This window comes from Rhinocladiella mackenziei (assembly GCF_000835555.1).
Source record: "Rhinocladiella mackenziei CBS 650.93 unplaced genomic scaffold supercont1.2, whole genome shotgun sequence".
In the NCBI taxonomy this organism is placed as follows: domain Eukaryota; kingdom Fungi; phylum Ascomycota; class Eurotiomycetes; order Chaetothyriales; family Herpotrichiellaceae; genus Rhinocladiella; species Rhinocladiella mackenziei.
In genome coordinates this window covers 4,323,821-4,348,798 of record NW_013550603.1, presented here as the reverse complement: position 1 = coordinate 4,348,798, position 24,978 = coordinate 4,323,821, and the positions used below count along the sequence as shown (strand labels likewise).

The 24,978-nt window shown below is 54.1% G+C and overlaps 7 protein-coding genes across 7 annotated transcripts; 3 read left to right on the top strand and 4 right to left on the bottom strand.

Moving 5' to 3' along the window:
* Positions 1-58: 58 nt before the first annotated feature.
* Z518_03338 (uncharacterized protein) lies at positions 59-1,312 on the bottom strand (the record flags this gene model as incomplete). Its single annotated transcript, XM_013420363.1, has 1 exon — positions 59-1,312. One exon carries the CDS (start codon positions 1,310-1,312, stop codon positions 59-61), a length of 1,254 nt encoding a protein of 417 aa, XP_013275817.1.
* Positions 1,313-6,619: 5,307 nt separating this feature from the next.
* On the top strand, positions 6,620-8,325 carry Z518_03337 (uncharacterized protein; the record flags this gene model as incomplete). The annotated part of the gene is made up of 5 exons (XM_013420362.1): positions 6,620-7,218; positions 7,338-7,406; positions 7,466-7,851; positions 7,931-8,154; positions 8,212-8,325. The coding sequence occupies 5 exons, from the start codon at positions 6,620-6,622 to the stop codon at positions 8,323-8,325; spliced, it is 1,392 nt and encodes a 463-aa protein (XP_013275816.1).
* A 119-nt stretch (positions 8,326-8,444) lies between these two features.
* On the bottom strand, positions 8,445-10,025 carry Z518_03336 (uncharacterized protein; the record flags this gene model as incomplete). The annotated part of the gene is made up of 4 exons (XM_013420361.1): positions 8,445-8,867; positions 8,941-9,083; positions 9,160-9,211; positions 9,270-10,025. The coding sequence occupies 4 exons, from the start codon at positions 10,023-10,025 to the stop codon at positions 8,445-8,447; spliced, it is 1,374 nt and encodes a 457-aa protein (XP_013275815.1).
* Positions 10,026-10,492: 467 nt separating this feature from the next.
* On the top strand, positions 10,493-11,753 carry Z518_03335 (uncharacterized protein; the record flags this gene model as incomplete). Its single annotated transcript, XM_013420360.1, has 4 exons — positions 10,493-10,887; positions 10,978-11,286; positions 11,351-11,534; positions 11,592-11,753. 4 exons carry the CDS (start codon positions 10,493-10,495, stop codon positions 11,751-11,753), a joined length of 1,050 nt encoding a protein of 349 aa, XP_013275814.1.
* A 441-nt stretch (positions 11,754-12,194) lies between these two features.
* On the bottom strand, positions 12,195-13,508 carry Z518_03334 (uncharacterized protein; the record flags this gene model as incomplete). The annotated part of the gene is made up of 1 exon (XM_013420359.1): positions 12,195-13,508. The coding sequence occupies one exon, from the start codon at positions 13,506-13,508 to the stop codon at positions 12,195-12,197; it is 1,314 nt and encodes a 437-aa protein (XP_013275813.1).
* A 16-nt stretch (positions 13,509-13,524) lies between these two features.
* On the bottom strand, positions 13,525-19,649 carry Z518_03333 (uncharacterized protein; the record flags this gene model as incomplete). Its single annotated transcript, XM_013420358.1, has 6 exons — positions 13,525-13,932; positions 13,990-14,274; positions 14,334-14,487; positions 14,548-14,789; positions 14,839-17,777; positions 17,837-19,649. 6 exons carry the CDS (start codon positions 19,647-19,649, stop codon positions 13,525-13,527), a joined length of 5,841 nt encoding a protein of 1,946 aa, XP_013275812.1.
* Positions 19,650-20,028: 379 nt separating this feature from the next.
* Positions 20,029-24,007, top strand: Z518_03332 (uncharacterized protein; the record flags this gene model as incomplete). The annotated part of the gene is made up of 3 exons (XM_013420357.1): positions 20,029-20,294; positions 20,354-21,010; positions 21,064-24,007. 3 exons carry the CDS (start codon positions 20,029-20,031, stop codon positions 24,005-24,007), a joined length of 3,867 nt encoding a protein of 1,288 aa, XP_013275811.1.
* Between the last annotated feature and the right edge of the window lie 971 nt (positions 24,008-24,978).

The window sequence follows — 24,978 nt, the reverse complement described above, 5'->3', positions numbered from 1 at the left end:
ATCACCGGAGCGAAACCAAATCTTCCGAACCAAATGCATTTGCCATCCCTTCTGGGGCCTATAGTTCTTCCTTTTGATCTATTCGGCCATTCTTTCTGAGTCGTCTCCCCCAACTCCAATGTCCTTTGATACCTTGGGTCAGAATCCCCTCCCAAACACCTTCATTCCCTCCACCAGCGGGTCCGAATCGCAACCTCAGCGCTCGTAGAGCTTTCTCCGCATACATCATCGCCGGTCCTTCTTGCTGTAAACTTGCATATGCCAGGGCCGCATGCCCATACGGAGTGTCCACAAACCCCTGTAATCCTTCTTGCTCGTGCAGCTTGATAAGATACTCGGCGGCGTTCGTGATTGGATGATTGAAATACTTGGAGGGAATGAATACGGGGAGGAGCTGTGTGATGGAGGAAGGTAGGCTATCTTCGGTCCAGTCCCAGTCCTGGAATGTCTCGTGCAGGGAGTGAATCATAGAAGTGTGAACGTCGGACTCGTCTGGGTTCGAACATCTCTCACAGCCGCACATGAAATGAAACGCAGCCTTTAGATGATAACCCCGCTTCCTGGAGCTCCTTAAGGGATCGATATACGCGATACTCAATTCTTCCCCCTCGCGCACCTCTCTTGTCGCGTGAAGAACATGGGTGAGTCGCTCTGCGTCCATGTAATACTGCGTGTTGGGGGCACAGTCGTGATTAAAGCGAGAGCTTTCGGGGAAGACGGCAAGGTGCATCACCCCGCCAACCTGGAGCTCGAAGGAATTGGCCTTGATTACGTCTTGGACTTCGATGCGGTCGTCATCGTAGATGCGTGTGAGATCGAGAAATTTCGACCGTGTCGGGGTGGGAAGTTGCTCGATGGCAGTACGGAGATAGTGTTCCCTCTCGAGGGAAGTGAGAGATCGCTCGTCGAGATACGACAGCAGGACTGGTGTGAAAGAGGAGAGTTTCTCGCCGTATGTAAGTGGCGAGGTGGCACGGACGCCAATTCCTTTGCCAGGGATGAACTTGGACTCCCATTTTAACGGAGTGGCATTGGTAGTAGGATCGGGAGAAGAGTAGTGTCGTCTGAGAAGGAGAGCAAAGTGCGAGTGGATATCGGGTGTTGTGAAGATTGAAATGCCTCTGTTGTTGCTGAATGAGGCGTAGGTGTAGACACAGAGTACGTCATTCATGGAGGGAATGGTTGCCGTGCAGATGGGAGGGTGGGACAGCTCGGCTCCAGGAAAGCGGTCCGAGTGGAAGGTCCCATTTTCGGCGTTTACTGTGCGACATAGGAAGGCAATTAAAATACACTCAATGATGGAAAGTCTCATTTTGAATGATCTGTGGGAGGGTACTGAAGTTGAAGTGGTTCAACATGTTTAAAGGCAGTCATGGTGGCGTGTGTGTTTCATCCGTGTTTCGCCTGTCTTGTCGAGCGGTTTCAGGGGCAGCGGGATGATGGGACCCTCAATCAGTACTCTGCATTCATAGTGCGAACGAATCTGGCGAGGTATTGTGCGCCTATGTGAACTTTGACACTTGTTCCTATTGTCTTTGGCATTCTAATAGGTGACCGGTGGGATATGACCAATAGCGTGGTAATACTGGTTTCGGTGGTCATCCGCCGAGTAGTGCAAGGAGTGAACCGGCATGCTCTCGACCCCGCAGTGATGAAGTCGGAGAAGACAGATGGACATCGTGAAGAGGTCAAAGTGTTAGCCCTCCCGGACAGCAAAGTCATCACGGCGAGCACCACTCGCGGCATAGTCATTGAGTGTCTCTAGACGACTCCGCGCCCTCCTAGACCGAAGCTCTACAGCGCGACTCGTGCCATGGGATGGCAGCTTTTGGCATCCATATCATTTCCCTTGGCATGGCAAGCTTGTTCAGCCAGATTCTCACGATTGCGCTGCTCATCTCCGCGACGGCACTTGTCGTACGACAGATCGGAACGGACCACACATATATCGGCTGGAGGATGCGCCTCGAATGTAGCGATAGCGATGTTCAATTCCGCGCAGCCGCCTACGCCAAACTCGATATGACGTCGTCACAGGAGGAATCGATGCTCCTATGGAACCTGTTCCTGCATAGAAACAACGAGAAATGGTGGTATCGAACAGCGCAGCAGGAGGATGGGTTGGGGTCCTGGGATGTGATGCTCAGCAAGATCGAATCGTCGACTGCCCTTTCTCCCTCTCACTTCCCCCTCTTCCCAGGGTTTTTGTATCTTGACCCTGTGAATCACCCGACCACCTAGTTTTGGTTTTCATAGCTGCCGAGTTGATCGCCTCGTCCGCAAACAACTCTTTGCTGATATTTCCCGAAGGGCCTTGCGGCGTGGATAGAGCATATCAACGCGACAACAGACTAGAGCAGGCCATGCCATCGAAACGCGATAAGGGACAAGGGCTTTAGGTATCCTGAGCGTGGCATTGACCACGACGGCGATCGTCTCAGGACGAGGGTTGCGCATAGGGCCGCTGGCTCATTCTCCTAGGTGCTGAAGGACATAGTCCAGCTCGACGTTGTAAATTCGAGGCGGAGCGTAGGTAGCAATGTATGTACACACTGCCGATCAACTCGTGGGGTATTTTTGTGATTAGAGGCACTAGGTGCGATGCTTAGCTTACTGCGCCGGCCTACACGAAGACATCAGCTGCGCCTTCGCGGTCTTCCACATCATTCTCCACCAGGTTCAAGACGTAGAAGCCCGGCACGGACTATGCAACAAGAGACGAGTGTTAACCACGGCAACTGAGATTGTTTTGGTGACAGTCCCCCAGCTCTTCGTAAGTCTGGGGCATACGCCAGAAAAGCCCATCACACGAATCAACTTGGCCAGGCGGTACAATGAGACGCACTGTCGCCGATCGCTTCAGACATCTTGGGTAAAGGTGTAGATGGACAGGATCAGCTGGGCCTGCAGGTCGTGCTGTCGGTGGAACCAAATGTGTCACGTAGGAGTTGGAGACTTGGGGGGGAGTTGCAAGTCTGGGGCCGAAACGGGCTGCGTCGAGGATCAGGGTTTGAGGATATTTTGAAGTAGCTGACCGGGAGGGGCACCGGCGCGGCATAGAAGGATGCAGGCGATAACATGCGACGCACGCCGCCTAAACCGAAGGCGGATATTCAGGCAACACCTTTACTTGTCTGCGAATCACGCAGACAACCGGAAAAACTAAAATCCGGACCAATTAGAGGCGGTGTACAGAATAACGCGCGTCACGTGATCAGTATACAGAATAACAGGACCCGCTTTTTTGGATTACCTAGGGGTCGTGGAAGGATTGGCGCTTAGCCCTCCAACCCCCGGGGTCACTACGATGGAGATTGCCAAGGCTTCGAGGTCATGTGATGTGACGGGACCAGGTCACGGGACTTGCCTTTTTTAGTCACGTGAACACAATTGATCCCTAGGTCGGAGTCTAAAAAAGCTTCGCTAAACGCTACGCTTTAATAACAAAAGGTGGTGTACAGACTCACACCTTTCCTGTAACCCTTGGCACGTGGTCCCGTGACAGAATTGTGTTGAACACAAAGGTGTCGAACAAGGTCTCATTGAACGGCCGAATAGTAGCAAGTGCCCCTTGGTTGTCACCCCTATGTAGGATTTAGGGGTAGAAATAGGAGAAGAAAAGGGGTCAACCCAATGTGTATATATCCCAGCAACCTGGTGTTGGATGATGAGAGGTCTCCATAGGCAACGACGTTACAGATGGTTGCTCTGTGCAACAGTGTAGCATTCGTGTGTCTATAAAAGGAGCCTCAACACCTCGATAGGTAGATAGGGAACAGAGCGCTCCTTCATCTCAAGTTGCACAGAAAGTCCGACACCTGGCAGGACCAGTTGCTAGATAGACAGAGCATTCAATATATCTCAAGTTGTTCCCCAGTTTGACAGCTATTGTTTGCCGCCAATTTTGTGGGCCGTTGTCAAACTTCGTGGATTGAAAGAGTGCTCTGGCTCTCCTAATGAGTACAGAATAGAGCCCCGTCCATATATCTATTTAACGAGTGTACGTCATCATTGTTTCCTGTCAATGGTGATACGGCCTAGTTGAGCGAGTGCTGCAAAATAACCTGGTCTGTCATGAATGATTGGTCACCATTTCTTCAAATACTGTTCAACAGCCGTAGAGTAGGTGTGCTCGCGTACAGTATATGGGGTATTTTGGCCGCTTAGGTGGTGTGGCCGCGAAGGTGGTGATGGGGTGAGGTCGGCCTATGCCAATCAGTCACGTGACAGAGTAAGCAAACAGTGCAAATGTTGAACAGATGGCTCTCTTTCGGAGGGAGACACAGGAAAAAGGAGGAGCAACATGCATGACAGATACGCAACAACGGCAGAGACAGCAACAGACATTTTGGGCACAACTGTTATTAGCCTATATTCGTGTACCTTGACGCTCTTACCTACCTGCCTTTTGGAGTGATCCTTAAGCTCGCGCTCCCACTTTGGCCTGTTGTGTGGTGTGTTGGTTGTTTGATTTGAGTCGAGACAGGTGCTGGTTTGGCAGCCCCCATATCACCCCTCCAAAATATATACCGGCAACCTGGCAGGACCGGTTGTGAGGTAGACAGAGCATTCAATATATTTCAAGTTGTTCCCCAGTTCGACACCACTTAACCTGGCGATCTGTAACATTCAACTTCTTACGGATTTGTTCGTATGGAACTTGGAATAAGAGTGCAGTTTGAATCACGATACGTGTATCACGCGAGGTTTCGAGGTTCCGATGCCTCGGCGCTGTAGGGGTGCGAGGAGTAATCTGCTGCGAGTCCATTGGGAAAATGATGGTGGGGATATTCTGCCGACAAGAATCGTAACAAATTGTAAAAGAAGCGGTAAATCTAGGAGTTTCTGAGCGATTTGATTAGTAATGTGGCTGTACTGGGATTAGTTAGTATTATGACGCCAACAAGGCCCTGCAGGACATTTATTCAGGGGGGGGGGGTTAGTACTAAAGAAACAGTATGCGCCAATGCGCGCTAAAAAAGCCACTGCGCACGGCCTAGGAAAAAGACTTTTGAAAGGTACCTTCGTACGGAGTATTGCAGACTCAAAAGGACAAACGCAGGCGCTTACTAAAGGCCCAAAATTGTGGGGAGGTTCAAGCTAGGCTTCTCTAATAGGGCCCTATTAGAAAGATACTGACTTGGCCGCGGATTTGTCGCTTCCCGTATCTAGTTAGGCAAAGCCCTGGTCTCGGAAATGTGCTCCCGGGTCGGCTATATACTGCACCTGCAGCGCTATTCTGAAATTGTGCATCTTAGTTGTTAATTCTACGTATTCTGCGCCTAAGAGCATTTGCGCTTGAGCCACGAGAGCAGCCAATTAACCTTTCTTGTGGATACTAGAATTATTTTCGAGGACTACGGCAGGGATCTGAGCCCGTTGAGTCCCCCGCATTTGGTGGAGACTACGTAGCAAGCGACCTCTCCTGGCTCTGTGTAACCAAAAGAGACCTGCGGCACAGCAGTCCAAGTTGACAGTGGACGACAGCAAATGCCGTCCCCCCCTCATGCCCTGTGTGCTCACAGGGAACGGCGAATAATAGAGCTCGACACATGTGTTAGAAGCGTGTTTAAGATTTGGAGGGGGGGGGGGGGGTTGGGTTGGCAGGCGTGGCGCGGCCCGTCGTGACGACTGCCATGCCTGAACCGTAGCTGCCGTGGCACTATAGTCTTATACTATCCCCGCCGCAAAAGAAAGACATTGTTGTGGTACGATCCCGAGCTGACGACTGCTATAGCAACGATACTAACGAAGGGTAATGGTCTTTCACAAGGGGATCACAAATCGCTGCGAGTGCATAAGGTAGGGTGTGGAATGGCAATGTACTGAAACCTGTCTATCTAAGGCTCTTCTTATACCTTTCGATCCTTTCATCTCTTTGCCCATTTTCGGCTTCCAGCCCCCTTCCTGCCACTTTTGTGGCGGCCGGGGATTCGTGGCGTGATATTTGGGTGTTACAACTACCCAATTGATAAACGCACAACCCGGCTATCAAACTCCGAATGGTTGATGTTGTATAGTCCAGACTGTACTTATGCCCGCTATACCCCCGCATTGCAGCCTGCCGTAGTCTGGAGCCACGCAGGAGCAGCAGCTGTGTATTTAAGTCACTCATTCACCCTTAGATAGTCTCGGGTAGACAAAGTCTCCATAGCCCAATGTGCATGCATTTCTGCATCCATTCTCTCAACGGTTGATCTCTGTCGAACTAGGGAACAACTTGAAATGTATTGAATGCTCTGTCTACCCCACAACCAGTCCTGCCAGGTTGCTGGTATATATACACGTTAGTTTGACCCCTTTTCTTCTCCTATTTCTACCCCTAAATCCTGCATAGGGGTGATAACCCCCTTTTCAACAAAGGGCACTTGCTACTATCCGGCCGTTCAATGAGACCTTGTTCGACAATCTCCATGTTATCGACAGGAAGCAAGCCGGCGAAGCCTGCACAGCCTTCGGGGCGCTCGACTAACCCCCATGCAGTAGAAAGAAGAAGGTAGGCGCATCTGTACCTGTCCTTGGCTTTCTACTGTACCCAGTTTGACAGGAAAGCAGACTGCAGAACAGAATATCACAAAGGAACCGCCGTACGGACCCTCAGAAAACACCCGCTCCCGCAATGGCATCTGCTTACTTTGCACCCATTGGCGATATAGGCCGGAAAATGAAGGAGGACAACCTGACATGTACCCTCGAAGACATGGACAGAATGCAGGGAGAAAGACACGTCGACGATCCAAACCCCCAAGAAGGCCTGGCGCCCTCCCAGCATCTGCATTGGCCGACAGACGCCGGTGTCGATGATCTCAGCTATATGGACTTTCACAACCTTGCCTCCTCCGTTCCCAATTCCCCACCCTCCCTCGCCATGATGAACAATATCATGTCGTATGATGCTTCAGGCCAGCCAAGCTCGTCAGCCTGGCCTCACGCAGACCCGGTAATGGCAATGACCCTGACAACGACTACGGAAAACCCCATGCCGCCACACTCCTACCCGAGCTTACCCGTCTCGCGATGTAACTGTAATAGCACGACGGGACCTTGCGCCGGCCACCTGGAACAGATTCGCTCTCACATCTTAGGCGGTGCGGCTTCTCCGCCCCATATCCAGCAGCAGCAGCGTGGCGATTGCCAAGTCGGATCCGACGTTGATCCCCGAGCAGAGTCTGGTCCGCTTCCGACCCCGGGAGGTCGGTACAACGCCGCAAACCATGGGTAAGCATCTATATTTTATGTCATATAGGGCTGTTGGCCTACTTCTTGCCCTCTTTGGGACATGTGTATTATCCTATCGTCGTGGATATTCTAAGCTGATCGCGCAGCTGTTCCCCCAGTGAGTCAAAGCAACGCCCACAGCTCCTCGCCCACCACGAAGCGACGAGTAGCTCTTCTTCCTCGAAAACGTATGTGCAACACTAATCGCCGTGCTACCTATCCCGCCTATGCTGATAAGTAGCAACAGCAGAACCAGACCTAGTGGTGACAGCAGTCCAAGAGCTGGAGGAACAAGCTCAGCAACAGAACCAGCCACATCCTCATCCTCATCTGCTGCATCATCATCAGGAGACGTCAGCGCAGTTTCTAAACGTAGTACAGACACCCAGGACGTCACGGAGCGCTTCGAGACCCTCCTCGACGCAATGCGTGCGGCCGGGTTCCAGGACTTCGACCAGATGGCCGTAGCTTATTACACCGGACAATTCACGACTAACAGCCTGCCCGCCATCTCCCAGTGCGCTAGTCGCAGCCGACGCCTCAAGACGGTACTACAGGCCCTCCAGGAATGCAGTGGGCAATGGCCAAGACGGGAGTCGCGCGGGCTCTACGAGGGTCTTTTGGATACTGCAAGTGAGTCTGCCTGCTGCCCCTTTTTTAGTCCCTGCGTGGAGTGAAGGAATCAGTGCTAACGGCAAGCCGCGCGGCGTAGCATCCCTCTGCGTCCAAGAAATCGACCGCGTTAATAAGAGCATGAGCCCTGATCTACTTCCCGTGGAACCGGGGAATTTTCTTTCGACGCTGGGCTGGCTGCTCTTTAATAACCACGACGAGAACGAGATGGACAGCGACCGGGAGGTATTCAAGGGGAGGAATGGTCATAGACTAGAGGAAATAAGGAAACTGGCGGAGCAGATGGAGACGTATCAGGACTCGGTGAGTGGCAACGCAACACGTGGCGGGGGCTGATTGTGCTAACTGACTCGGTCATAGATGTTGCATCTTTGGCCCCTTTTGACTGAATTGGCTGGCCCCCAGGGGCTATATTGCGATAAGATGGCTCAGGTGGTCTTGGTTGTTTTGCTTTACGCACGGGTTTTACAATGATGATTAGACAGTCACATAAATGAGTTTAACGCTTGTACGGAGTAAAGATTTGTATATTCTAAAAGAACAAGAAACGATTCAAATTCCACCAAAACCAAAACCAAAAGCTGGAGTGCTATTTACACTGCCAGCGACGTCTGCAAGGCAAAGACCTGCCTAGCAGCCCTGGGCAACCCATCCTTTTCCCGCTCAAGCTCCAGCATCTCCCCCGCCCACGAAGAGATCCCCGAAACCAGATGCTCGATCTGCTCCTTCGTGTTGTGCGCATGCAGCACCACTCGCACGCGACTCCCGCCCTTGGGCACAACCGGGTACGAGATGCTATAGGCGTTCATCTTCATCATACCCAAGTGGAAGGCCAGATACTGTTCATGGCGCGGCCGCGTCTTGATGGGCACGATGTGCGAGTGCACTGTGCGCTGCTCCCAGTCTTCGACGAGCGGGAGTGTCAGGAGGCCTTCGTCCATTGCTTCCTCGCAGATGGGGTCGGAGGTAATTGTTTGAAAGAAGTATTTTACGATGTCCTGGATAGCGGACTGGGCCTGTGGTGATTGGATTTCTTAGCTTGTAGCCCTTCAGAACCTGGGCAGGGCTGTTCGGGCGTTCTATACGTACCTGCTCTGTGGCACCGCTTATCAGGAGCTGGTATCCGGAGCGGATGGATGCGACCATTGGGAATGAGGGGGCGCCGCTGTAAGTCAGCGTCTTGGAGTTATGGATGAGCGCCGCGCGAACGGTCTTGTTGCAGAGTATAACACCTGGGATTGTTAGCAGGCGCTGTGTAGGGAGCAGGGCATTTTGGAAACCTGCCTCCCGTCGATGCCAACGCCTTACTGCACACATGCACGCGGATGGCGATCTCCTTCTCCAAACCTAGCATTTGGACCTATGCATCCCAGTCAATACCATAATCGTCCACGAGCAAGAGATACAAATAGACTTACCAGGCCGCCTCCCCTAGGACCGATCACACCGTTGCTGTGCGCCTCGTCGATAATAAACTGCGCATTCCCAGCAGGGAACATCTCCTTCGCCAGCTCAACAAACTCGACCAGTGGACAGATGTCGCCCTCCATACTGTAGATCGACTCAACAGCAATGAGAACTGACTGCATCCCCGACACAAATGCCGCGCCGCCATCGCCGTTTTTCAACTCCACCAGAACCTCCCGCAACGAATCCACGCTGTTATGCTTAAAGGGAATCCTCTTCGCCGCCACACTCAGTTTCATCCCTAGATTCGTGCTTGCATGCGACAGCTCATCGTAAACAATCACATCCCCAGGCAGCGGAATCGCCTCGAGCACACCGACATTCGCATTGAACCCGGAGTGCGCAATCCAAGCCGTCTCGGCCCCGTGGAACTCCGCCACCATGCGCTCCGTCTCAAGTAGATAGTCGTAGTTCCCGTACTGCACGCGCGAGCCCGACGCACTAAGCTGGAACTCGTCGTGGCGGGCGAGCTCGCGCGTGAACTCCTCGCGGATGCGCCCTGTGCGGTTGAGCGAGAGGAAGTCGCTGGTTGTCAGGTCTACGACGCTGTCGTCCCAGCGCGGCTTGATCGTCATGAGGCCGTTTTCCTTGCGCGCAACGTCCAGCGACTGCTCGAGCCTGCGGTAGAAGGCTGGGGCGGTGTTCATGGAGGAGGCGCGTGGGGTCTGTTCCTGCAGCCAGGATTTGAGGAAGATGGCGTAGTACATTTTGGGCGACAGATGGGAATTGGCGCTTGTGAGGCAGAGTAGGCTAGCCTAATGAGACAAGGGCATTATCGTGTGTAATAGGCTTTGAAGGGGTTGGCTGGTTGCAACTGGGCTTGCCATATATCAGGTCTAATTTGGGGGTTCACAGCCTGGTTTCTTTGGTACTCTGTATCAGATTGCATTACCATCATCAGCTTGTTATTTACTATGACGTGCGACCGCTGCTACAATCTCAATCGATCAGTGTCGGATTAAGCTCTTGCTGACGAGAGTGCTGATGGTGTCTGACCGGGAAGCTGTGATCTTAGGCGGCGCGTGGCTGACCGTGCATATTCTGCCAATTTATTAACGTAACAATATCCACTGCCAAGTTACCCGGAAATGGCCTGACTCAGTTTTATTAAGTGACAGTGCAACTTCAGCCTCACGAGCATCTGGATATCCCAATTCAATCCGGGGCCGCCACAATGGTCTACACGCTACCTGGTCGTCTCCGCGACAAACTCTGGCCAGAGTCCTTGCCCCCGCCAGGCTCATTCGATGGGCAGACGGTCCTTGTTACGGGCGCGACTGCTGGTCTTGGCCTAGCGGCAGCACAGCACTTTACAACACTTGGCGCAACTGTAATTATCACATCGCGCAGCAAAGCGCAAGGCGAGGCCGCCAGGGGGCAAATTGCGCAGTACACCGGTGCGCCACCCGGCAAGATCCACGCCCTGCAGCTGGATATGAACGAATACAACTCTTGCGTTGCCCTTGTCAATGAGCTGAAGCAGAGCGAACCCGGGCGGAGGGGGATCGATTACGCAGTGTTGAATGTTGGTGTGATTAATCCCGCCTTCGTGGAGAGTACTGAAGGATGGTACGTATTTTCTGTTCTGCATGGTTGCATTTGCATTTCCGAGCTTGGCCTAGACCTGTTGGTGCTAGTTTCTAATGTGAGACGGGTCAGGGAGCAAACCATCCAGGTAAACACGTTGAGCACGACTTTGCTTGGCCTGCTGCTTCTCGATTGGATGAAGGAAATGACGTATAATGGGCAACGACCGCCGCATCTTGTCTTCGTCGCTTCGCGGGACCACCTCGATCCGGATATCTCGCGGTGGGCTGAGTATGGGGCGAAGGAGGGCGTTCTTCGACATTTCAGTAGCAGGGATAACTGGCCAGTGGGGAAGCTGGATCCGAACTACGCTAACAGCAAGCTGATGCTGATGTACGCGGTCGAGGAATTGTGTAAGCAAGCGGTGGCAACTGATGGACGGTATTTTTGTTGTCCCTTGCTTCTGTTGTTGCTCGAGCTGGTCTGACTCGTTTTTTCGTGACAGAGTGCTCGTCATCATAAACACTGTCTGCCCGGGCCTCGTGGCCACAGATATTGCTCGCTCCATCGTCAAGTCTTCGCCACTCATGAAGATCGTAGTGCCTATCTACCTGGGATTTCTGGGAAAGTCTGCAGACTATGGGGCTCGATTTTATGTCACTGCAGCGTGCGCGTCGCAGGAACAACACGTGAGATTCATCTCCGCATGCTTTGTGGACGAATATTAACGAGCTCTGGACGAACAGGGAAAGAATATACAGTCGCTTTTTACTGAGGAGGAATACCGTGGGTTAGCGGCGCCGAACTTGAATAGTGAGAATGCGCAAATTGTAAAGAAGGTGGTCGTCAAGGAGATCATGGACGAGCTGAGAGCGAAGGTTCCCTCGTTACATGAGTTGATCCCTTAATTTGTGTTTGATTGCTTGACTCGTGTATATCGATGACTGAACTTCGGTAGCTTGATTATTCAATCTATGTCTTGATGGGTTGATTTGTATATTTTAGCAACTTGGCTGAGTATACTGGTGGTTTGATATATATTTTAATTGCTCGGTTTGTATCTGTTGGTACCTTTACTTCGCTATGATAAAAGGTTTTATGTATCTTGATGACCTTGTATATCTTGATGGCTTTACTTAAATGTCTGAAATGTTTGATTTGCGTATTAGCACTATGACTTGTATGTATTGAGGGTTGATTTATGGACCAGGATGGATGGCTCAAGATATGTCTGGACAGCTTAGCTTGGATATTTTTATGTGAGTATCAAATCAATTCAACTATGTGGTAATTCCGTAATAAGCACAGGGTACTGCATCAACTGGCTACCTACTTTTAATGTATTCAGCCTAAAGATCATGCAGCTGCAGCAGCTTCTCGGCCGCAAACTTTCCCAGAGCCTCCAAATTCCCGATACTCAGCATCTCCAACACCGTGATATCAAAGCCAAAGTTCAGCTTCCACCAGCTCCGCAGCTCCATAGCAATCAGAGAATCTAGACCAAGGTCAGCCGTGTTCATCTTGATGCCTATCTCCCCATCCTCCGGCTTCAGCAGCAAGCTGAACAGCTTCCGCCCGATCTCTACCGCAAGGAAGTTCACGCTCTCGGTGGACTTGAGAACGTTCGGGTCGTTCTTGACGGACTTGAGGAATGAGCGCAGCCCGTCGTTCGCAGAGCTTGCCTTGCTGGCTCCGCTGCCGACAGTGTGGTATACCGCCATGCGTGCGTCGCGGCGCAACCAGCCATTGCTGTCCGGGCTGCTGAGTGGCACACTTCGGGAGATACCGAGGAGGAAGCTGTCGCGAGCGGGGGTCGTCATGGCAACTTCCAGACCTTCATGGAGCTCGGCCTCCTGCACAACGCGCCAGCCGGTATCTTGCATCTTCCGGAGAAGATCCTGGTTTTCGGATAGATAGCCAACGCCGTCCATAGCTCCGAGATCGATGGCCGTGCAGGCAAGGCCCTGGCTCTTCCGGTACTGCGCGAAGGAATCAAGGAAAGTATTGGCGCTGGCATAGTTTGCCTGGCCGGTTTTGCCGATGATTCCAGACGGCGAGCTGAAGAGGATGAACTGGTCGAGCTGGATGTTGCGAGAGAGAGTCGCCTCGTGCAGATTCCAGGTTCCCTGGACCTTGGGGCGATGGACAACATGCCAGTCCTCGATGTTCATCCCGTCGAACATCTGGTCGCGTAGGACCATGGACATCTGGGTAATTCCCTTCAGAGGAGCCACGGCGCCCTCGACTGCGCGCACGACGTCGTCCAGGTTCGTAACGTCTCCCTGGACCAGCTGGGCAGTGCATCCCAGGCTCTCGACTTCCTTGACGAAGTCGTGGTCACGCTGGGCTTTGCCGGCGCTGCGGGATAGGAAGGTCAGGTTCCTGGCACCTTGCTCGATCATCCACAGTGACATCGCACGGCCCAGACCACCCAGGCCACCGACAAGCAGGTAGGATGCTTCCCCGTCGAGCTGAGCACCACCCTTTTTGGTCTTGTCGATCTCTCCCAGATCGAGCCCGCCGGTGTCATCGCGCACCTGCAGGATAATCTTGCCGATATGCTTACCCTGCTGCATGTACCGGAACGCATCTTGGATCGCGGAGGCGCTGGTCACCTGCACAATGCGCACAGGCTTGACATGGCCCTGCCGGAAGAACTCCATCATGTCGCGAAGGAGGTCAGCAACCATGTGTGGCCTCTCGCGACTCATCTGGTCGAGGTCCACGCAGCAGTAGTTCCGGTTCGCCAGGAACGGGGTCATATCGAGCTTCGCGGCTCCCAGGAGATCCGATCTCAACCATTGTTCCCCACTTGCCAATACAACTCCATGTTGCATGCAGCTGCTCGGCGGAGAGGGAGTTGAGGGCTAGATCCACACCCCGGCCGTTGGTCTCGCGCATGACATCGTCGACGAAAGAGGTGCTCCGGGAGTTGAAGATCCGGTTTCGAGGGATTCCGTAGGTCTCGTTCAAGTAGCGGGTCTTCTCCTCGCTGCTCACGGTCGTGAAGATCTCGGCGCCGAGCATCTGGGCGATCTGGATAGCGGCCAGTCCGACTCCACCGCAACCACTGTGGATGAGGATTGACTGAAAATCTATTAGCATCAAGCCTGGCAAATGCCACAGCACATGCTATTCTCCTACCTGGCCCTTTGAAAGTCGTCCAACGGTGATGAGACAGTAGATGGAGGTCGTGAAGGCTAAAGGCATCGAAGCACCCTCGGCAAAGCTCATGTTGTCTGGCAGTTTCTCGTAGAGCATATCCGGCGCGGTCACAACTGTCGAGAAGGTCTCCATGCCCATAAAGGCGGCACGGTCGCCAATGCGCAGCTTCGTGACGTTCTTGCCAACACGGCGGACGATACCGGCGGCTTCGTAACCGAATGTTGGCCGGTTGCGTTCGATAATTCCCATTGCAACGAGGACATCCTGGTCCCAAAGTGAGAAATGTGATCTATTGTTTCCCCGAGGTGTGCAACTTGACTTACCCGGAAGTTCAACCCGGTGGCATGTACCTCAACCTCAACTTCATTGTCCTTAGGATCCACGGCGGACGACGCAGCCCACCGCAGGGTGTCCATGCGGCCTTGCTGGGTGATCGTCAAGGCTGCTTCGTCGGATGAGTCTGATTCAGAGCGCTCACTGTCGAGCGAGAAGGGGAAGATGCGGTTGGTAAGAACCTGACCGTTTTAGATCGCATACCCGTAATCCGGATCCAATGCGGCCTCGTCGTGTTGGCGTGCTTGGAACTTCTGCAGAACGCTCAACAGGGCTTTTGAGCCCACGGGAGAGTTGACATCGTCGACCTCCCAGACAGCAAAGTCAATGCTCCGTTCAGAACGCAGTGTGCGAGCCAGACCGATTACCGAGCCGTATTTCGGATCGCAGCTGCCGATGCTGGAAGGCCGAGTAACCCAGAGAAGATTGGACCAGAGCGGCACCGTCTGCCGAGCCCACATTGTTCTTAAGTAGCGTAACACGCTTCACCGGCACCTTCTGCTGCACCGCTCTGGCAACAATGACTGAGTTCACCAATGCCTCAGACTCGGAGGTGACGGGCTCCACGTCTTCAAATCCAGCGGCCTGCAGCTCCTCCTGCCACCTCTTTGTGCTCACGAAGGGCTCATAGGCCCGGTCGTCCTGCTCATGGCTCCAACAGCTCGGCATGGTACCCAGGACGAACTTGGCCCATGGCTGTGCAGGGGTTGGTTCTTGCAGAAGCAAGCGGCCCTCGGGGGCAAGCAGTGCCCGAACATTCCGCAGACTGTCCCGCACGCTAGGAGATGCATTCAGGACATTCACAGCGACGACGAGGTCGAATCGGCGGCCTTGAAATCCCTGGCCGGCGACATCCTGGCTAGGGTCCAGCGTCGCGAATTCCATATTCGGAACGCCCTTCAGACGCTCCTTTGCTATGTTGATGATCGCCTGAGCACTGTCGGTGAAGACGTACCGCGAGTAAAGAATTTGGCCGTCGGGTCTAGCTAGGTTCTTGAGGATCTCTATTGTGCCGTCGCCGAGCCCGGCACCGATCTCGAGGACGCGCAGGTTGGGCTTGCTGTGTGAGAGAGACTGCAGGTATTTGGAGTGGTCGTAGTAGTTGAGGAAGGCCTTGAGCTTCTCTAGGTTGCCATCGGCGGCGGCGTTCAGGATCTGGAATCCAGTCTCTTCGCCTTTCAGGAGGGATCCAATGTTGTTGAAGACAGTCATAATTGCTTCAGCGGCGTGCGCAGCGGGCGTTCCCTTGAGATTCCTCACAAGGGTGGTTAAGCCCTGAGAGAGCGTGTCGATGTTGATCTGGGAGGTTGACTGCTGACCCAACCACGCCTTGTACTTCGCCAGCGATGGGTCCTGGACGTCGATGCCTCTGGTTAAGAGCTGCGAGAGAGCGATGGCCAGTTGAGCAAGCTCATTTAAACGGGGAAGGGCCTCTGCAAGACCCTGGGGCTCCTGGATCAACTCGGCGGTATTCTTGAAATCAATATGCGGTACCCACTCGCATCGGGCGGTGATGGGCATCGGATTCGCCTCATCGTCTCCCTCGGGGCCATCGAAAAGCGTCACGCGCACCCCCGTAGCCTTGAGAATGGTATTCCCCCTGGCCGAGCAAGAACCATGTCCGATTAATCCGTCTTCAGTGAAGACCACCGTGGCATCCAGATCGAGCTTGTCCTCGGCGGAGCGGTACAGCGTCAAGCCCTCGACGCTGGCGGGGATTCGGCGCCTATAAGTATGGGCTACACCGTTGCTGTGTGCGATACTCAGCATCTGGAAGTAGGAGTCCAGAATAACAGGATGCAGGTGGTACTGGCTCTCGTCGCCCCAGCGGTTATTGCGCATGCTTCCGAAGGCAGTGTGCGCCTCGCCTGTGGAACACCGTACCTCCTCGAGGGTAGTGAAGAGAGGACCGTAGTTGAGCCCTTGGCGTCGCAGCGTCGCATACCACTTTGTCATGTCCACCTTCCGAGGGAGTGACTCAGGGCTTGGGTGAGGTGTGGGCACGCTCTTGGCCGACTCTGCGCGTACTTCGCCGGTGCAGTGCTTCGTCCAGACGTGGCCGTTGTGCGATGAGATATTAAACTCCCACCAGTCGCTGTCGAGCGAGTCTGTCAGCCGGTGGTGGCGCAGCGATGTGACGAGCTCGGTCGGCGTATCTTCGTTGATCAGCAGGGCTACATTCACGGAGATATGCCTGAGGCTCACTCCATCCAGGATGCCGGAGACCTGCCGTGCGGCTTCGGCGGCCATGGAGACGTATGCTGCGAAGGGGAAGACAATTCCCTCGTGGAGCTTGTGGTCACACAGCCAGGGCGTGTTGTCAACGCGCAGGAGGTCGCGCCACACTGGGTCAAGCTCGGTGCTCTCGGGCACATTGATACCGAGCAGATCGTGGGCAGGGTATTCGCGGTGTCTCCACTCCTTAGATACTCGAGACTCATACCAGTGCATGCGCTGGTGGTCCCAAGCGTAACGCGGGAGGTCGGAAACAGCTGAGCCATGAGGCATCAGGGTCTTAAAGTCGATGTCAACATGCATGGTGTATAGCTTGCGGAGGGCCTGGAGGAAGGCCTCAACGCCATGCTGATTGCGCATGAGAGTGGCGATGTAGGGAGCCTTGCTTGAGTTGTGTGTTAGGATCTGGCGCAAGGGACCGGCAAGTGCAGGGTGCGGGCCAAGCTCGAGCAGGACTTCGTTGGTGATCTCAGGGCAGTGCAGGATGCCAGAGACGGCTGCCCTGAAGAGCACAGAGCGTTCGAGGTTGGAACGCCAGTACTTCGGTCCGAATTTGTCATCCTCCTTCAGTCCAAAGCGCATTCCAGTAACGCTGGAGAAGAACGGAATCAGAGGTGCGCTGCCGACGACGCCTGACTCGACCATGGCCTGTTCGTAATCTTCGCCGAGAGCCTCCATGTGGTGCGAGTGGTATGCCTTTTCAGCCTTGAGGGTGGTGACTGGCACTCCGGGCCCGCCCTGCTTCACAGCATCAACGACACAGGCCAGTTTGTCGGCATCTCCAGACAAAGTCACACTGCTGGGCGAGTTATCACAAGCTCTGACAACACCAGGCACCAAAAACTCCGCTGCCTCATCCCAGCCCAAGCCTACCGCGGCCATTCCACCAGCCTGGGTCTGCACCTTGGTTGTTGCTCCACGATGGAAGGCAATAGCGATAGCCTCTTGTGCTGTAAGCCCGCCTGCGGCATATGCTGCCCCAATCTCACCGCTGGAATGGCCGACAACGGCGGCAGGCTGAACTCCTAAAGTTGCAGGTGTATCAACCAGCGCAATCTGAACAGCCGTGCAAAGGGGTTGCGCGAACTCGGCCTCGTAAACACGACTAGTCTTGGCCGGCTTGACAAGTTCCTCGGCTAGCGACCAGTTTGGTGCAGCGCTCCCAGGCTCCGAAGATGGTTGTCCAGGGCCTTGATGGTCTGGGAGAAGGTGATGTTTGTAAGGAGCAACTCGCGGCCAAATTGGGGCCAGGCGGCACCTTGGCCAGTGAAGACCATGACCACGGAAGGTGGGCCCTGGGAGCCAGGAGGGCCGGTCTTATACGAGGACATGGGGGTACTGGGTTCGAATGTGTTTTGAGTGGCGACCAAGAATGCCCTATGTCCAAGGTGCTCTCGCTTGTTCGCGAGGGTGTATGCGATGTCGGCGAAGTCTAGCGAGGTGTTACTAAGGAAAGTCTGGTGCTTTTGGATTATGTCGTTCAAGGACTGTGCGGTATTGGCCGAGTAGAGGAGCAGTTGTGGCTCATTCGATCGTGATCGCACTTCTTCAACTGCTCGGCGTGAGGGTTTATACCTCTCTGCCGACTCCACGATGACATGGGCGTTAGCACCACCGACACCAAACGAGTTGATACTGACACGCTGTTCACGGTCTTTAGGCCAGGGGAGCGGTGTTTGCGGGACTTTCAGTTTGACGTGCTCGAAGGGAATCTTGGGGTTTAGCGGCAGTGACTTGATATTTGGAGGAATTGTCCCCCACTGCAGAGCCAGGACGGCCTTCAGCAATGAAGTTAAGCCTGAAGCTCCCTCGGAATGCCCTAGGTTTGGCTTGATAGATCCAATGTGGACGCCCTGGTCTCCAAAGACGGACGCTACGGCGCTGGTCTCCACCAGATCACCAGCACTGGTTCCGGTACCGTGGCACTCGAAGAACCCCGTCTTTCCAAAATCATCGATTCCGGCGACCTTGTAAGCGCGGCGAATCAACGTTTCCTGAGCCACTGTGTTAGGCATTGACAGCGTCGGGGTCTTGCCATCAAAGTTGGTGGCAGTTCCCGCAATGACGGAGCGGATGGGGTTGCCATCACACAGAGCGGCATCGAGAGACTTAACATAGAATGAGACAATAGCCTCGCCGCGTGCATAGCCGTTGGCGTTGGCTGAGAAAGTCTTGCATGAGCCGTCGGGGCTCAGGACACCCTGTTCGGCCATAGCAGTCATCAGTCCCGGGGCCATGATGATACTGGTGCCGCCGACAATGGCCGAGTTGCAGTCGCCTCTGGAAATGGCCAGACAGGCCTCATTGAGCCCAACCAGCGCCGATGAGCAGGCCGTGCGAATCGTCATGCTAGGCCCGCGTAGATCCATCTCGTGAGACAGGCGCTCCGACATCATAAAGTCATGCGTCGCTGTCGCTTGATAGATGCCGTATTTCAGCGCCTCCTGGTTGAAGGCATCATACCAGTCCTGGCTGAAAGTCCCAACATAAACGCCGATGTTGCTTCCCTTCCAGCCGACCTCGCCAGCATCGTCAATGGACTCCCGCGCAACCTCTAGTAGTAACCGCTGCTGGGGATCTAATCTGGCGACCTCGCCGCGAGGCATGGAGAACAAGGATGTGTCAAGGGCTCCCAGGTCGACAGACTCGTCAAGGAAGTAACCGAACTCGGTATTGGCTGCTCCTGACTTTCGGGTAGCTGAGTAATAGGCGGCGATGTTGAAGCGGCTTTCTGGGACGCGGCTGCGTGCATCACCCCCCTCCATGAGAAAGTCCCAGAGCTGCTCTGGGGAGGCGATGCCGCCGGGGAGACGACAGGCCATACCGCAGATTGCGATTGGGGAGAAGGTACCCTTGTTTGGGTCGATATGCGTGCCGTTTTTACCATTGGTACCGTTGATGTGAACTCCATTGCCGTTGGAAATGGCCCCGTTGGCGTGGTATCCGTTTGTGTGGTGTCCGTTGCCTTTCATAGTGATATGGTCGTGGCTTGCGTTGCCGTTCGTCGTGGTAGGGTCGTGACTTGCATTGCCGTTCATGCTAATGCCATTGTTGTTGCTGTTGATAATCATGTTGAGGTTATTGATACAGTCTGATAGTTTGCGCTCTGCGCTGCTGCTGTGGGACTCTATACGAGGCAGGAACGAAGCTGCTCATAAGACTACACAGCCCTCGCAAGCACACCACGGCGTCAGCAGCGACCGTATAGCCTCGGGTCATCGAAGACTCAATACGCTATACATGTTAGCCACGGTAGTATACTGTCAGCCCCGATTGGAACAGCACGCGGTTGCTGGCTGACTGTCAGCCATATGCATGTCACTTTCCAACGCTGGGTGCATCTCACAATTCTATCTAAATCGGGCATATTGAGATAGATTTGGAATCCCATCCCCGACCTCCTAATCGCTTTCCTGCGTAGAGCTGCTCTTCCCTACGCTTTTGTGCCCCATGTCGCCCAGCGAGAAGAAGGGCGACTCCAAGCCGGACGGAGACCCCTATTCTCCATCTGGCTTCAAAAGCTATATGCGAATCTTCAGCTATGCCGACCGAACAAGTTCGATTCTCTACTACGTAGCGTTCGCCACCGCGATCGCTGCTGGCGCGGCCCTTCCTTTGATGGACCTACTGTTCGGCAAGTTCGTGACGACCTTTAACAATTTTGCAACGGGCACTGTTACCGCGGACCACTATATGAGCCAAGTGGGGCACTACACGTAGGTGATCTGCAGCTCCAGGCAACGCGCCGGCTCTATGCCCAGTCTAACATTCCCAGCCTTTTCTTCATATATCTCTTCATCGCCAAATTCGTCCTCGTCTACATCCACGCCCTGACCGCTTCGATCGGCGCCATTCGTGCGACCAAGGCACTGCGGATAGACTTTCTGCAGAGCCTCCTCCGCCAGGATGCGAGCTTCTTCGACGCCAAAGACGCCGGGTCCCCGGCGTCCAAGGTGACCATGAACGGCAACTTGGTCACAAACGGCATTTCGGAAAAGCTCACGATCTTCGTCCAGAGCTGCGCTACGTTCCTCGCGGCTTTTGTGGTCGCCTTTGCCGTGCACTGGAAGCTCACCCTCATCACCATGGCGATTGTTCCGGCCATCGTCATTGTCACCGGTGTTTGCATGGGGATCGAGGTCAAGAGTGAGGACAAGATGATGGGTATCCTGTCGCGGTCGACTGTGGTCGTGGATGAAGTCTTCTCTAGCATCGCAACCGTCCAAGCGTTCTGGCTGCAGCCAGTCATGGCAAAACGCTATGAAGAGTTCCTCGCTGAGTTGGAGCGTGTCGGGCGAAAGAAGTCGCCGAACTATGGCATCTTGTTCTCGACCGAGTTCTTCTGCGTCTACGCGGGATACGGGCTTGCCTTCTGGCAGGGCATCCGGATGTATGCTCGTGGTGAAGTCGAGGAGCCCGGTGATGTTGTAACGTATGCCTGTCCTGCTTCTCCCATGTTAGTGGTTATCGCTGACCTCTTTACAGCGTTATCTTTGCAGTTGTTGTTGCTGCCACATCTCTCACCCACATTGCTCCTCAGATCATAACCATCACCAAAGCTGCCGCCGCTGCTGACGAACTCTTCCGCATTATCGACAAGGAATCTGCTATCGATTCCCTATCGACTGAAGGCCTGAAGCCCGATCAATGCACCGGCGCGATTGAACTGCAGGATCTCCAGTTCGCGTACCCATCTCGTCCCGATACACAAGTCCTCAACGGCCTGACTCTGAGTGCCCCGGCTGGTAAGACCACGGCGTTGGTCGGCGCGAGTGGCTCAGGGAAGAGTACGATAGTAGGGCTGCTAGAGCGCTGGTACGATCCAGCAGCTGGGATGATCTTGCTCGATGGCATTGAGATTAAGAGCCTTAACATCGCCTGGCTACGCACGCGCATTCGGCTTGTTCAGCAAGAGCCAGTCCTATTTAGTGGGACAATCTTCGATAATGTCGCTTTTGGCTTGGTAGGCACACAGCACGCCGAAGCTTCGGACGAGGAAAAACTCGCCCTGATACAACAAGCTTGCAAAGATGCCTATGCAGATGAGTTTATCGAGGCTCTGCCGCAGCAATATAATACCCAGATCGGCGAGCGTGGGCGCATGCTGTCTGGTGGGCAGAAACAACGGATTGCAATTGCACGCAGTATTGTGTCTCGGCCGTCGGTTCTACTGTTGGATGAAGCCACGAGCGCGCTTGATCCGAAGGCTGAGAGAGTCGTCCAAAACGCACTCGATAACATCTCCGTCGGACGAACTACCATTATCATTGCCCATAAGCTGTCTACGGTTCAACGGGCGGATAATATCGCTGTCATGTCCGCGGGCAGAATCATCGAGCAAGGAACGCACCGCGAACTCATTGCCAGCGACGGCTCTTATGCGAGACTTGTCCGGGCGCAGGATCTGGAAAAGGCAGGTCGCACTGAAGGGCCAGGTGTTTCAGAAGAGACAGTCGTTGATGAGGGCGAGCCTAATACGCCGCCGTCTGCTGCAAAAATACCGTCGCACCACGCAAAGAGTCTGACCGGGACCGAGAAGCAGGAGGGGGAGGAAGCGGAGGTCGCCCTACATCCAAATGAAACTCTGGGCTACGGTCTCGTCCAGTGTATCTGGCTGTTAATTAAGGAGCAGCGGCCTCTATGGGGCGCATACGCGATTGTCGGTTTCGCGTGTCTTCTTGGAGGTGGCGTGTACCCAGCACAAGCAGTCATCCTCGCGCGCACTCTCCAAGTCTTCCAAATCCGTGGACCCGAAGCAGTTCATCGCGGAGACTTCTGGGCCCTGATGTCTTTCGTCCTCGCCCTTGCGGTCTTGGTACTGTATTTCACCGTGGGATGGACTGTCAATATCATCATCCAGGGAGTGGGCCGGAAGTATCGCCGCGAACTCTTCAAGGACATGATGAAGCAGGAGCTTGCCTTTTTTGATCTGGACCACAACACCGCCGGTGCCATCTGCTCTCGACTCTTGATCCACGTGTCGAACCTACACGACCTCCTAGGCATCAACTCTGCCTTGACTCTCGTGAACCTTGTCACGGTCATCGCCGTCTCGATCCTGGGCATCGCTTACGGCTGGAAGCTCGGCCTCGTCTGCACGTTTGGCGCCCTTCCTCCTCTGCTGCTGGGTGGTTACTTCCGCATTCGCCTTGAGGCAAAGTTAGAAGAAGACACTGCTATGCGCTTTTCCAATAGTGCTACGACTGCAGCCGAGGCAGCCTCAGCGATTCGCACGGTCTCATCTCTGACGCTCGAGAACACGATGCTCCAGATATACCGTGAAAAGCTAGACGTCGTGGCCCAGAAATCGGTTAGGGCCCTGATTTCTACCATGCTGTGGTATGCCTTGACGCAGTCCATCAACTTCCTCGCCATGGGCCTAAGCTTCTGGTACGGCGGGAAGCTGATCTCATCGGGCGAGTACACCAACGAACAGTTCTTCGTCGTTTACATCGCCGTCGTTGTTGGCGGTGAGAACGCAGCCGCTATGTTCCAATACACGACCAGCCTCACGAGGGGATTCAGCTCGACGAACTACGTCTTCTGGCTTCGTCAGCGTGTCCCAGCGATCAACAATGACTTTTCCGATGATTCCAACGGGTCTCCTCCCGACGCTGCCTCTGAGAAACCCGTAGGCGCGGCTCTCGAGTGCCAGTCCCTTACCTTTGCTTATCCTTCTCGCCCACGCTCAAACGTTATCTCCGATATCAATGTCACCATCCCCCCGGGCAAATCCGTCGCCTTTGTCGGGCCCTCCGGTTGCGGGAAGTCCACGATGATCAGCCTCTTCGCCCGCTTCTACGACCCAACATCCGGCCAAATCACTGTCAACAACCAGCCAATCAACGAGATAAGCCCAAGAGCCCATCGCCGGCGCTTAGCACTCGTCCAGCAAGAGCCTGTTCTGTATCAAGGCAGCATCCGCGAGAACGTAGCCATGGGCCTGGGGCTGTCCACGTTGGAAAACGAAGAAGAACAGGGCCAAGAGGCAGCCGACACCAAAATTGAACAAGCCTGCAGAGACGCAAACATCCTCGACTTCATCCTTTCGCTATCGGAAGGTCTGCAGAGCCAGGTTGGCGCGCGCGGCGGCAGGCTTTCTGGCGGACAGCGGCAGCGCGTCGCCATTGCACGGGCGCTGGTCCGGGACCCAAAGATTTTGCTCCTGGATGAGGCGACGAGTGCGTTGGATACGGAGAGCGAGAAGATTGTGCAGGCTGCGTTGAGCCAGGCAATGAAGAGTGGAGGCAGGAGTCGGAGCACTGTTGCTGTTGCGCATCGGCTGAGTACGGTGAGAGATGCAGATTGCATTTTCGTTTTCCAGGCTGGGAGGATCGTTGAGCAAGGGACACATGGCGAGTTGCTTGAGAAACGGGGGCATTATTATGAGATGTGTAAGAACCAGGCGTTGGATAAGGCGTTGGATTGATCATCATAGACTTTATTTATTTTGCATATATATATATATATGTACCATTCCACCATTTAAGGACGACTATAAGTCTACCTTCATATTTACTGCAGTAGTCAAAAAAGACTCGGTCGCGCGCAGAAAAACACCCAATACGACATCACACAAATCATGAGCCAAGCAGTTAACTCGCAGGCGCCCCCAGGGCGAGGTGCAGGAGAAGCCAGGGGGGCGAACCCCTGATGAGACGGCAGCACCTACTAGCCCATGGGTCAGTATCATCAAAAGGATCACTGAGATCAGCGGAGAGATAGGAGGGCAGCGCCTATTCTGTACACCAACCTTCCTTCCACGGCTTATTCTGTACAATCAACACACTTTGCGCATTGTTCTGCATACCTCTCTATTCACCCTGGTTCTCGTTGACCTAGCGACGTTCGAATCTCCACGGTAAGTGGCGTGTTTGTAGAATGCTAGCGCGTAGAAGTGATCTTCGGGTAGGGGGCAGAGAAGCAGGATACACACCTCCTTCCTTTTCCTCTGGTAAAATTTATATCCCCTGCACGGTCGATACCTCGTGCTTGACTTAGGTAACAAACCAGCGCCCATAGGCTTTGGGGGGAACCGCCCATAAGCGGGGCAGTTAACCCCCCCGGCTTATGGGCGGTTTCCCCCCCGACTTGTGGACGGTTTCACCCCCGACTTATGGGCGGTCCCCCCAAAGCCTATGGGCGCTGGTTTGTTACCTTAGTCAGCACGAGGTATCGACCGTGTAGGGGATAAAAGGCGAGTGCAAAAGGCTCTATCAAAATAGATCAACAACGTTTGAAAAAGCACCAATAGGGCCAATTATGCGAGAGAGGCAAAGTAGATGGAAAGGTACCTAAAAACCCCCCATTTTACTAGGCATTTGAGGTACCTCGCCATCCACCGGACAACGCTCGCACAACTAGGCTCAATTGTGCTTAGACCCAGTCTCTGTTGTCCGA